The 13,675-nt window shown below is 38.7% G+C and overlaps 1 protein-coding gene across 2 annotated transcripts in view; it reads right to left on the reverse strand.

The window, feature by feature from the left end:
• Positions 1-1,456: 1,456 nt before the first annotated feature.
• The window catches only part of LOC110045185 (dynein axonemal heavy chain 6-like), a 103,321-nt gene continuing 91,102 nt past the window's right edge, over positions 1,457-13,675 (reverse strand). For both annotated transcript variants that reach the window (XM_089275940.1, XM_089275941.1), the window contains 14 exons: positions 9,778-9,871; positions 9,334-9,574; positions 8,405-8,505; positions 8,118-8,222; positions 7,720-7,834; positions 6,410-6,531; positions 5,286-5,456; positions 5,066-5,152; positions 3,859-3,951; positions 3,683-3,775; positions 3,316-3,376; positions 2,345-2,619; positions 1,957-2,068; positions 1,457-1,855 (listed from right to left, as the gene is read on the reverse strand). In XM_089275940.1, coding sequence (XP_089132066.1) covers positions 1,752-1,855; positions 1,957-2,068; positions 2,345-2,619; positions 3,316-3,376; positions 3,683-3,775; positions 3,859-3,951; positions 5,066-5,152; positions 5,286-5,456; positions 6,410-6,531; positions 7,720-7,834; positions 8,118-8,222; positions 8,405-8,505; positions 9,334-9,574; positions 9,778-9,871 — 1,774 coding nt within the window. In that variant the 3' untranslated portion in view covers positions 1,457-1,751. The remainder of the gene's footprint in view (positions 1,856-1,956; positions 2,069-2,344; positions 2,620-3,315; positions 3,377-3,682; positions 3,776-3,858; positions 3,952-5,065; positions 5,153-5,285; positions 5,457-6,409; positions 6,532-7,719; positions 7,835-8,117; positions 8,223-8,404; positions 8,506-9,333; positions 9,575-9,777; positions 9,872-13,675) is intronic.

Here is a 13,675-nt window from a genome sequence, read left to right on the forward strand (position 1 = left end):
TTTTTCGTTCAAGTGCGTTTCTTAGTGGCAAATTCTGACATTTCTAAGCCCAAAACATGCGTCATTATAACGTGGTACTGTGGCAGAGCTCTAACATGTGTGGATGTAATATAATGGGTCTGCATCTAGGACAACCTTTTAGCGAAGAACGCATGTTGCCGAGAAAGTAAAAAGCTTTTAAACAGTACTAATCCAAAATCGGGCTGTTTTAACTTTCTACTTACTAAGCTAAGTCCGGAAGGAAAAGTGTTTCAAACAAAATGTCGAAAGCGCATAGTAGTGAGGCGTCGCTAGAGCTTGTGATTGATCGGCGAATAACTACGAAAAGGCTGAAATGAAAAAAAAAACCTATTTTACAAAGGTTGACACCAGGGAATGGCATGTTAGCGAGGAAGTAGATTCCAAGATTCCAAGAATCCAAACAGAACCCTCAAAAGGTTCACTGACGTTCCTACAGAAACTACACTGATGTACAAAGGGACACCTTAAAGTTTTCCAGAAGAAATAGTTAACATGACCACGCTACACGAAAACCAGAATAAACGTCTTCCGGCACTGTGTTTACATTTTGGGCTATAGACGAATTAGTGATTAGCTAATTCTCAAGGAGGTTTTTTTGCCGTTTTTAGCCTTCCTTAAACGTAATTTGTGTGCGATCTATTGGTCTGTCAAAGTCAAGTCAGTATTCGCATTTCTGATTCGCACAATGATATAGTATCGCTGAAGTGTGTCCTTTACACTGTAGTTATGGAGGTTCTATTCAGGCTTTCCGCGGCCTCCGTGTATTTTCCACGTAATTATGATAAGTGATGCTAGTGTAATCAAGGGTAAGAGCATAATTAGCAATAGAAATTGGACAGAGTGGAGTACAATTCAGCGTAATTTCAAAATTGGACAAGCGCGACGCCGATTTGAAACTACGAGCACGATTACTCCCTGAATTGCACGACACGAGGTCCAATTACTAATTAATCGTGTCTATAACAAATTTAGAATTAAAAATGTGTTTTGAGAACTCCTTTTGAGCGACGTTTGTAGCGCTTTTCAGAAGTTTTTAAAACTGTACGACACATTGAGAAGGAAGCCATTAAAGCGAGTGTAATTTACGTGCGAACGGCATAGGTTTCCAATTACAGGTATCTAATTACGAAAAACCACGTTATCATGCGCCGCTTAGGTGACAAATAGGGGCGCGGAGAACCAAACATGATCGAGAATTTTGTTATAGATACGATTAAAGCAGCAATTGTTGCGTCATGTCATTGCTTTTAAGTGGAACACAATAATTGAGAAGTTTCTCTCTTGTTGATTAAGTTGATGTACCAATATGTACAAGTTACAACTGCGCTCTTGGACGCTGTACATGTCCGTAAAAGGATTTGGTGATCATGTAGAGTATTAGAAGCAGGAGCGCAGGAAAGAGGAGACTTAAGATAACAAATATCCCAACAATAAGTACGTCAAACCACACGTTTCTTTTATGTTCTAAAAACGCCGAATATACACAACTTTTTTCAACCTGAGCACTAAATAGTATACTCTTTCACATAACTGGTAAAAATCGAGAAAAACAAGCATAACTGAAATAATAGTTATGTACACTTGGTGCACCATCACCCACGACGACTGTATCTACTTAAGCCGCATGAAAAATTAAGGCGAACATCTTACACTTTCAAGCGAAGTATTAACAAACTTTAAATCGAACTGAGTGATGTTTTTCACAAGGATGGCGAGTAACCTTTGTATTTCTATTCATTGAGTTGACACAAGAGAGCCGTTCCCTTCTCAATCCAGAAGTCTGATGGAAGGTCAGTGGGAAGATACACAGCTACAACAAAGTTAGTCGAGTGACCTGCAATGGAAAAGCGTTTCTGATTGATTTCTCGAGTCTCTATCAAATTACAAACTTCTTTTATAGATCTCTATATATTTCACTTTTGACTTAGATCCTACCTGTAGTGGACAGCACGCCGGCACGAGCAGACGTTTTGTACAGCGGACTCGTGTACAGGGAGGGATCTGGTGTGTAGTTCATCCGGGGCTCCATGTGTAAGATAGGGCAAGTCTTTAACCAAACAAAACAACACAGCGATGTGAGCAGTAATTCCGGAGGGAAACTGCTACGATGCAGATTAAATTTATATTACGTGCAGATTAAATGATTATGGTTTTACCGACATTCCAAGAGATCTATACCAAAATACGTGGTCGGTACTTTGTACACATGAAATGACTGCAATTGCCATTTGGTTTATTGGAATAACAGCCAACAACTATAATATGGCATATCCTCGCTAGAACAACGAAATGCCAACTAATAGTGTTAGTAAAGAATGTTTACCGGGTTCATTTCGCCATCAAGAGCATCTCCCAGCATCATTTTCTCATCGTCCCAGCGAGCTGCGTCTATAAATAGACCGTGTACCAGTACTCCGTCCTCAGGCGACTCTATCTCCTCATCCATTGACAGAGTGTCGTCTGGACCGAGTTTTAAGCGCGCCTCGCTGACTTCCTCTTGATTGCGGTAGTGAGGCAACACGTTGAAGTGGAACGACAGCTGGTCAATTGGTAGATTGTACTTACGGGCGTGGTTCTGGAGTGTGCCGGTCAGAAAACCTGGCAAAATTCCCCCAAAACCATCAACATCTGTTTGTTCCTTGCAAAATCGATACATTATCAAGCGTACAAGTGAGGAGAAAAAAGAAAATTTTTCCGAGGAGAAATGATCTATGATTATCACTTCTATCATTGATAAAGGTGGTTTTAGAACAAGAAAGACACTGGAAGCGTGACATACCAAACTGACTCCCAATGCGGACAACAATTCATGTCCACTACCTGGATAATATGACATTTTTTTTTACCAACATCCATAATTTGCACTTTTGTAATTTCGCTATCTCACGCATTTTAAATTCAATTTTTTTCCTTTTCTTCGTTTCTTGTCATTCACATTTCACCCGTCGAAGACTGTAGTTCAGGCAGTCGAAAGCTTGTAATTTTTTTTAATCGTTTCAGCCAGAGATGGATTTAAAAGTTTTACCGAGAAATATCCTAGTTTATATTTCACCGTACCCTCAGTATTTGTTTTTCAATCCAGTAGACTAAGGCTGAAAGTGGACGCCTGACTGAATGTGTACACTTTTGAAGGACTGCCCGCGGGTGCTCGTAGCTTATACTGATTGAAGGGTAAGAAAGGGACAGACTTCGTTTTAGCGAAGGTTTGCCAAAAACTGTCCAGTCCCTCTGAGCAGAGGTTCATGCAAACATATAACATAACTTGAATAATACAGGTTTGCTATAAGCACCTACCCTGAGGATAGAAGAAACCGGAAATCCAAAACGACTTCGGGGCGCCATGTAAAATCCATTGCTGTCATAATAAGGCAAGAAGAAAATAGTCTAAATTCAATTCACGATAACCGCCACTGTTGGTTTCAGTCCAAGCGAAGTCATTTTTTGGCGCTAATTGTTTGAAACAAGAGTATCGTATCGAATCTCCTACAGGGGAGGAAAATTACCACAAACGTCACTCTCTTCCCTCGCAAAGCCCAATAGGGCCTTCTCAACACAAATGAATTGGATTACAAGTCGAGAATCTAGAAAGGAAGGGTTCTCAGGATATAACGTCATGCGCACAAACAAAGGCAGGACTCTGAACTAAGAGGACATTACTTACTTCAATAAACATGCATCTGAGCAGTAAATCCTTGACCCAGGATCCAAGAGGTTTTAATGAAGGGTAAGCAGCGTTCGACCACATTGCCGGAACCTTAAACACAAAAGTTATATACCGTTTTATGCAAAACAAACAAAAAAACCGCACACACAACAAATTTATAAACTCCAACTGACCTGATTATTCAAGAAGTTTGTATAAACTTTATCCAACTCCAGTGACATCACTACCAGTCCCTTGATGGCTTTCTGGAGCTGCTGTAGTGACGTCTAGGAAGGGAAAGAAGCAACATATCAAAAAGACTGTCTTTAAAATTTCCATTGTTTTAAAGATGTTATATAGAGTGTGTTCACGTGACGTCATCAAATTCTCCAATCCAAACCTAAAGAGCCACTATAAGGTTCTATCCTCATCAGGCATAAGAGGTACAAGATTTATAGCTGTTTACCACTTTCCAGCTCAATAGCGTCCTTTGTTTGGGAACCAGCGCAGTTTGAATTTCGGAATTATGGCGGTGCGTGACATAAAGCTACGATCGCGTTTGTCGAAAAATATACACTTTTCTCGTGATTTTTAGCCATTTTAGGAGTTAAAGTACTCACTTTATCCACTGATTGAAAAGTGTTTGTGTGAATGTCTTTTTGGTTCGGTTCGACTAGATAGCCAAAGTAAGTTCCAGATGATTACACTATTTTACGACCACCATATTGGAGAACTAAGGAGGCCCACCAACATGACGGCTCCGTACTAGGCTCTATAATTTTGCGCGGATCATTTTGACGAATATCTCAACTTTGGGACAACGCACACACCTTAAACTTGGAGAACTGTCTTCTTTATTTATCGTCTATAATATCGCAATTTCTTGACTTTATCCACTGAATGGTTTTTGATTTTATTTTTTATTGCGTGACAATGAACGCACTCTATAGAAACATCACAATGGTGGTTACGCTTGTTACGGTCTGGTAGCCTCGAAATATTAATTCTCATTACTGACGGCCATACATCTCTTTAATGTTAGTCCCGAGAAACTGGTCGTGCATCAAGACAACATCTCTTAATTGATGATTTTCTTTATCCTATTCACTTATCTGTTTGATTGTGTATTGAAATTTTTCAGAGAACGTTGTCGAAAGGCGAAACATTTCACCGTCAGTTTTAGGAATTTTCAAAAATGAGTTTCTCCAGTGAACATAGGCAAAATCTCCACTGGATTCCTTCCTAACTTCTCTGTACCATTTTACAACAAAAGTGTACAAGTATTGAGACCTAAGAAGCTGAACATATCACGAAAATTGTCCCAAGGTAAATTATAAAAAATACGAGAAAACCTGTACCGAAAATTGTGAAAGGGGAGTTTGTGGAGGGTTACTGGGTTACCTTGATAACTTTCAGAAGAGAGTTAAACCGGTCAACCTCTTGTCCAAGCACAGTAGTCAGAGAGTTTACACGACCTTTTGCATCAGTCTGAAATCACAATCACAACGTGAGAATTGAAACTGGCGTAGTTTGCCCCAAGTGAAATTCTGTAAACCATAAGTGTCAAAACAGGTCAAAACAATAACGAAATGTGCTACTTAAAAAGACTGAATATTCTTGCCTCAAACATAGATTTATCTGCTTTCTCCATGTCCAGTAAAAGAGGCAACTTAGAGAGAATGCTTTCAGCCAGTTCAAATACAATCTCATCACTTGTTTTACCACTTCCTCCACTGGCTAAACGTGGCTGCACCTCTAACACGGCAGTAATGAGGGCATTGGTCTCTTGCGTCTGCAATAAAGCGTAAAAACATAGAGTGCTTACAGGTTTGTTCTCTCACGAAAAGTCTGTTAGTCTCATATCAATTTTTGTCCGAGTTAGTTATTGGTATCTTTAGGACTGCTTCCCATCAGTGGACTTGACCGGCCGTTTAAATTCATGAGTAGATATGCAGAAGTTAACAAAACCGACATAAACATACCAAAACCTTAACCTAAAAGGACACAGAAAAAGAGTTACTGTTAGTAATTAATTTTTTTTTTTCGTCGAAAGAATTTTTTTTATTGTAATATCTTACATTACATTACATTACATACAAAAATTACCTGATACTTACAATGTTAAAGTAACTTACAATTTAACAATACTAAAAAAACGCACAATACTAACGTTATTTACAATTTGTTAATGTCTTACGTTATAATAATATCTTACATTACAATTTGTTAATATCTTTCATGTTGGGGGTTAGCTACTATAGGAGGCTTTCTCACATATTAATTTGTGATTTAGATTTTTGTTCCTCAATTTTAATTTTGTTTGTCAAAATCGCGAAGAAAGCATCGAAATAAAACTCTTCTTCTTTTCTTGAGGTAGTATATAAATATTTGGCTATAATCATGCAGACGTTTAAGCCAAGATGACGAGCGAAGTTATCTGTCACGCCATATATTATTATTATATATTATTATTATTATTATTATTATTATTATTATTATTATTATTATTATTATTATTATTATTTTCATCGAGAGTGATCCTATCTCCATTTTTGGAGCTCCACCAATTAGTAAAGAGAGACCAAAAAAGCCGAGCTTCAGAACAGGTAACAAAAAGATGGGTTAACGTTTGTCTTTCTCCACAGAGGTGACATTTATCATGTTCCTTGATTCAATCTCTAAGAAGTGTCGAATTTGTGGGTAGAATGTGATGAATTATTTTTGTTAGTAATTAATATTTGTTACCTGAAAAGCGATGTTTGCATTGTTGTGCATCCCAAAAACCTCTGGCTCGTCAGCAATGGGCAAACTGTCAATGTAGTCTCTGTATTCAGGTAACGAGTCAAATCCAGGAGGAAAGTAGATACCTAGTAATATCATACAAGAACTGTTACAGGGGGACTGTCATCGTTTCGTAAGATCATTACAAACTTTTCATCAGTCTAGAGAGACCCCTCCCTCGTCTACACTAACTTCTCATTTGGTCCTGGAGAAAAGTGGTGGTTATCGCTGTATTAAAAAGGATGCAGAAACTGTTGCCTTTTGAGACTAGAAGGGATCTTTCCAAGGTTTTATTCTACCACACTTTAATTACTGCTTCGAAACGTGGCACTTCTGTAATAAGAAGTCAGCTGACAAGTTAGAGATGGTGAACAAACGAGCGCTCCGTTTTGTTTTTAGAGATAAGTCCTCGCCTTATGAGGAACTTTGTCAGCGTATCGGTCTCTCAAGTCTTCGTGAACAGCGATTAGCGAAAATATTGTCCACTGTTTTCAAGATACTGGCCAGCTATGCAGGACCAGCAAGTTTACGTGATCTTATGACAGTAAGGTGCTCCACTTATAACCTTAGGAACACCACAATACTGGACCTTCCAAAAGTACAATCAACATCTTTCGGCTTAAGATCATGGAGATACGCTGCATCGAAATTGTAGAGCGGTATACCGGACGAATCTCGAAAGATACAAACGGACACTACTTTTAAAAACAACTTAAAAACATTAGATCTCACGGGACTCTGAGTGCGAAGTGGATCTATCCTTAATCAATTTTTACAGCTTTTAATGTTCATATTTTCTTGTATATTTTACTTGTGACTACATTGTTACTTCTTATATTTAATATTAGCTAGTTCTTAATCTTAATTTATTTAAATTTATATACCTTCAAAAGGTTCTTATAATTTCTTTTTTCTGTTTTTGTTTTTTTTTTTCTTTTGTCTTTTTTTTCGTGGCGTACCTGTAAACTAGCTTTTCAGCTAAGCGTACCGACCACGTTAAGTATATTGATTGATTGATTGATTGAACTGGTTTGATTATGCAGAGAACTATTTTTACAACGATGTTAATAATCACGATATGAAAACATTTGAGATTTACATTTTCATAGTGGCTCTAATGACTATAATGTTGCAAAAACTTGTTGGAAAATGAAATCTCTTTAAGCCCTATTGCCAGTATTACAGCATTACAACCACCATAACATTGCAAGATGAAGAAGTCGTTATGTTAAAATGAATCTTTAGTTAATTGTTTATATAATTATGAGCTTTACCTGATTGTGAAAACTTGTAACCATCGTCCAGAATTGTTGGTGAAAAGAATCTGCCGAGGATTGTAGTCAAACATCGCTGATCCCAAGCATCGGTAACTCGACCTCCATATGTGATCTGTGAAAAACAGTATTTAGCGCGTCAGAGAAGAGATCTGGAGTTCAAGCCTGGACACTGTCCTTATTAGGCGGCCTAAAACGCGTTAGTTCACTCTCAGTGACTTTCTCAACTAGGAGTATAAAATAGCTATCATAGAATAACACGGCGGTAACGCGATCTGCGATGGATCAGGGTCTAATCTTTGGGAATCACGAATATGGGTCACTAGGTTGTGAGTAAGACATTGCCGTTTGTTAAATTGTAACTGAAATATTTGATCGTTTTCGGTGTTTAACGTTACCTCCCCTGTGATGAACGTGAGCGCGTCCCATGGAATCTGTCCTTCTGCTAAGAACATCTTTAGATTGTCAAGTGCACTTTCACGATCAGAGTCATTGAACTCGTACTAAGGAGGAAAAGATGAGATCAAAAAGCAGTCAAGCATTATAGAACACTGGCTCAGAAAAATAGAAAAAAGAGGAGTTGGAGAGAGTGATCTTTTTCTCATTTCTTGTGGAATGGTTATTTCACCAAGAGGTGACTTTCGTGTGACGTTATTGTATAAGGTACGAAACTGTCAGCAATCACCTTAATGTTCCAACCAAGGGGACCAAACTTCTTTCTCTCCTGAATAATGGCGTGGAAGAAACAAATTCCAAACACAAGCTTCCGCCACGTAACACCAAGAACTAAGGAGCACATACAAATATATCAATCAAATAGGATCATGCATCACGTTAAATTAAACTGCTCCAGCACACGAAACTAAAAAAAAAAACCAACAAAAATATCGAGAACAAAGGGGAAAACACACACACAAACAAAGAGCAAAAAACCCAAGTATGGAAAGACGGACGCTTGGGAAGAGTCACCATTCACGTTTCTTTTTTTCATTGCCTATACTTTGAGCTTACCCTTAACATTTGAGAGCCTGAAACAGACTAGGCGTTCACCAGGAACATACTGTGTAGAGTCTGGCGCGTTTTGGCCTGCGCGCTCATGTCTTTGGAAAACAACAAGGTTCAAGATAACAGATTCCGGTTTGCTCGTTTGACTCTATATTCGTTCACACGATATTAACCTGACCAAGTGTAATACGGTTGCTCTATGGGGTCGAAATTTTCGGTTTGGTATGAAACTCGCACCAGTTTATGTAAACCATGAACGACCACCCGTTGGGGCATGAAATCACTTTCCAGGCAGTCTAGAACGGTTAGCGCTTGCCTAGTTTTCGTCAACCAACCCAAGATGGCGTCACGTGAGCCACCTACCATAGGTGACCCCAATGCAAGCGCGCTATGAAATCATGTAGTCATCGATAGGAGCTCTCAAATGTAAACACACTCTAACTGTGTGAGATACATGAAGGGGTACTATAAAGGCAAAGCACACGTGAAGTCATGTACTTGATTTACTTCTGTCAGTAAATCCCACAATTCCTTTTCAAGAGTTGATAGCTGAGGAGGAAAGCATTGTCTGTAGAGCCAAGTGAAGGCTACGAAGAGACTGAATCTTACTGTGGTTTTCAAAGGTATCTGAGCTGAGTTCTCCAAATGCTCTCTTAGCATTAGCTCTGAGTCCCTTCGGCGGCTCATTCGTCACTTTAACACTGTTCTGTAACACCGTTACTGGGAAAGACTTGCTGGGCATGGAGCTCAGAAACAGCCGGAACTCTTCATGTACTTCCGCTTCGGGCGACGACAGGTTCTTTATAAGGGTTTCCATTGCCAACATCCAGGAAGCAGCAAGATGGCAATTCTAGAAAATGAACCACGCAAGTCAATAAGACATCACGGCCAATCATGACGATAAAATAAACCAATCAGACCTTGAAGCAAAAGAAAAGAACGAAAAGCGATGGGTAGATCTTGATTAGCTTCTGTTGCGCACTACAGCTCGTTTCCATGTTTGTTCGTTAGCCCGATTCTGAACGAGTGACAAATTCTGATCTAAATTCTTACCTGAAGGAAGACCCAGTCTCCCGTCTTAGTAGCATTAGCTATCATTTTCTCGGCAACAGGCCCTTGACCTTGACCTAACGAGATTGCTTGGATTCTAAATAGAGAATATTTAACGTAAGATGTCAGCTTTCACTTTTTAAGGTGGCTCGCAACCTTTTCCAGCATTTTTAAGCAACTCTGTGAGTTTTAATTGTCATGCTATTTTACCTGATATTTGAAATTAGATCCTCTTTTGATCTGTAAATAATTTTCCTTTAGTAAACGTTTGAAGAACTCAGAGAACTTTTATTTTATTTTGTCTTGAACTTCTTTACTTTGAACTGCTTTATCACTTATACTCATTAGCGATTGTCCATATTATCATATATTCCATCACCATATTTACGCTCATTGTCCTTAATATATATTCTAATCATTCGCGTCACCTACACCACTTTTATATTACACACTGTTGAATATTTTCTTTCATTCTCTGATGATGCCGTAGAACGGTGAAAGCCTGGAATAAAAATATAATAGCTCAAGGCCTCAGTTGAATCAATATATCTAAGCTGTCTTTACTTATCAAGACAAGCGGTTCCGAACGGAAAGTGCGAAGTCAGCAAGCTTCACTTAATTATAAATAGGTGATCGCCATCAAGATCGTGTTCATAAAAATTGTGACTTGGATATAAGCGTTCTCCCAAAGTATATTTGTGTTATCCGAATGAGTGTTGTTGTGCCTCTATCAAGAACGCAAAAGTCAGCTGACAAGTTTATTTAAGTAACACCAAAACAATTCCTCTAGTACCGGCCTCTAGAGTCCTCATGGGCCCGATGAGGATGAATGAATTCCTCTAGAAGAAAACGCTAATTTAATAAGCGATACCTTCGGTTGAACTTCCGATATCTCGATACCGTAGACGAGAAAGTCCATTTTAAACCTGACCACAGTGGTCAGTAGCGCGGTTTTGGTTTAAGTGTATTTCAGGAAGACCTTTGATTCATATCTTCTTGCAAGCCGAAAGACGATATCATTGCCTCTAAGTCATTATCTCCGTCTTAACCATCGGTCGAGTCTTCTTGATGCTTATTCCTTACCATTTCGAACTCTTTGAGGACGGTGCCGGCTAAATACAAAGGTTTTTGCGCCAGGTTAAGACCACGCGAAAACGTAGATCTTTGCAAGGGCTATTGGAATCCACAAAGAAAAATTGGGGTAGCCACGCATTTTTTTTCGAGATAATTAGCCTTGAATCTCAACAAAAATGCTGATGTCAACAATTTTCTGAAAAAGAAGGAAAGGATATTTCTTCACAGATTTCCTTACAATTCGCCTTTACATACAGAAAAGCAACCACGTTTATAAAGATCTTAAAACCACATGGTAAATGGTAACATAAAAACCATTTTTGGTATGTTTTTAATACCAAATCGTTGCAACAGCGCTTTCAGCGTCACTGACAGCCTTCCTCTGGTTCAGCCAAAATACGGTCTAAAGACCTTTTGCTCTCAACCAGAAAATAATCACGCGTTGAATAGGCTTGCCACTTCCATGTCATAACATAAAATGTAGGGGTAACCACGCGTTTTTTGAAGTTATCGATCTTTTTTTGAAAACTTTTACGGTGCCCGTTACATTTTTTCCTGTTACTTCCCCAGTAAAGTAAAACATTTGCGTATCTGCCCTTGTTTTGCGCGCGCACTACGCCCTCTGTAGGTTCATTTTTACAGCTGGATTTCAGTATAATTTTCGACAGATAACAACTAGTTTTTCAGCTGAAAGCAGTTCGTGGTTAGCGATATGCTGCTATTCTGGTGTTCATGGTTTAAGTACAGGTTCATTAAACTTGATTTGGTCACAGTAGGAAAATTTTGCTTTCATTTTAGTCGTGTACTTGGTAGTGTTTAACTAATCTGTGCGCGCTCAAAGGAAAACGTCAGTGTTTTTTGATATTTAATGATGTCAACATGAGCACAAAAAGCAAAACTGACAATGAATTTTCTCGCGTTTCCTACGGTGAAATTCCGTTTAATTTGGCAGACTGGCAATAAATATTTTACTAAAGTTGGAGCTCTTTTTTCAGCGAAATGTATCTGACCAGTTTTTTTGTAGCGCTAAAAAACATAACTTTGAAAAAATCTGAGAAACTGCCAGTGCAAACCCTACTTTTTTTCGCGTTTAAAATTAGTATCCCGCCGTATTCAATGTGCTGTAAAAATTTTGGAAATTTTTACCGAAGGAAATTCAAGAAAATTAAAATTAGAGCCATAAAAACGGTAAACAACGCTTTTGTTTGGGCATTTATAATTCAACATTAAAAGCCAAGAATCAACATATCATCATTGCTTATTACATTTGATAAGTTTCAAAGGACTGGGTGTAAAAAACATACCTTGCGTGATGCGCTGAACGTGTGCACACTACTGAACAAAAGTAGGCACCATCCTTTAAGGTGCGTTTTGGTTCTAAGTACAGAATTTTGCCGTCTGGAAGAAAACCACAACACACGACGCCATTGTTTTTTTTTTTACTTTCCCTACGCCCAAGAATATGTGAAGGACCAAAACACAAGAGGTAACAAAGAAATCTACGGGAAGTGGAAAAGAGGCAATTTCTTAGTATTTTCAAAGGGCCACTTGCCTCGCTTACCCTGCAAGGGAGTCCATACGCGCCCTCAGCTACCCCTATACGAAGTTAACGGAATTAACGATGAAAAGTTTAACAGATTCAGTTACGATCTTTTAGTATGTCATCATATTGTGTCTAGCTGACGAAAATATTGACCTCTGAAGGCCACGTTTTCGATCAAGAACTAGCCTTTCGCTTACTTGAAGTTCCTTTCCCAATATTCTAACCCCAGTAGTGCTTCCCACTAAAAAGAGTGATTTTATTTTATCGATTAACTGATTTTATCGATGCTACCGCTCCTTTTCAGTCGATGCCATGATAATAGCATCAATCAAATGTCCGATCATTGGTAAACAAGTTATGGTCATTTTCGTGACGCAAAAGGTCACCACAGCAACAGCACAGCCCGTTAAAAGACCCGTTTTTAACTTTAAATACTTATCACTCAAAAATGGCTCCGATGACCCCCCATTTAATAACATTATCGTAGCTGGAATTTTAAGTGAAATACAACTTTTTTGCCCAGGTTGAAAACAGTGTGGGAGAGGGTTCTGAGACACGAATTTTTCGCAGATTTAAGGCGGCTCTAAAACTGCCCCCAACCAAAAATTTGTTTAAAATTTGTGAAAGGATGCTGCTTACAATTCGACAATAGTAAAATGGGCGTCACAGAACTCGTTTTTGAGTTACCAGCACTTAAAGCTCAAATTTTGATTGCTCTTAGAAGGCATACCTCTGCCACAGTTACATGTTATGTCAAGATTGGGAATTTTTTTGATGCCATCAGTAACGAGATAAATTTCCTTAAGAAATGCTGAAAAGTGTTGTCAGCCACCTTAAGCCAATAGAGTTCACTTTTAAATCTCTTCGCGACAGTTCACTCACTCAAGATAGGAAGAAAATTAAACACGAAACAATTTACGGACTTGAAAAGACTGTTACAAAGTTCAACTCTCCTACATCATCTCTCTCTCTCTCTCTCAGCTATTCAACTCCTCCTTCGTATGTCTTATTATCAGTTCTGATAATTGATAAACGCCACTTATAGCGATTGTACAGTTTGTTCTCACGCTACTAGAGAGGGAAGCAACTCATTGAGATAAGCTCAAGTACATCCACTACGTCAGAAGCAGTTGTTGTTAAGAGCCAGTGCCCATAACTATGGACCAAACAACGGCACAAGTCGAAAAATCGATTTCGCTCATTTTTTGCCCATAGATTGGCCCTAGCTAGCAAACAAACGGACCATAGTTAGTTTCTGCTAATGCAGTTTTTTTGGGGAGAAAT

The sequence above is a fragment of the Orbicella faveolata genome, unplaced genomic scaffold (assembly GCF_042242905.1).
Source record: "Orbicella faveolata isolate gen_17 unplaced genomic scaffold, um_ofav_v1 contig_4, whole genome shotgun sequence".
Taxonomy (NCBI): Eukaryota; Metazoa; Cnidaria; class Anthozoa; order Scleractinia; family Merulinidae; genus Orbicella; species Orbicella faveolata.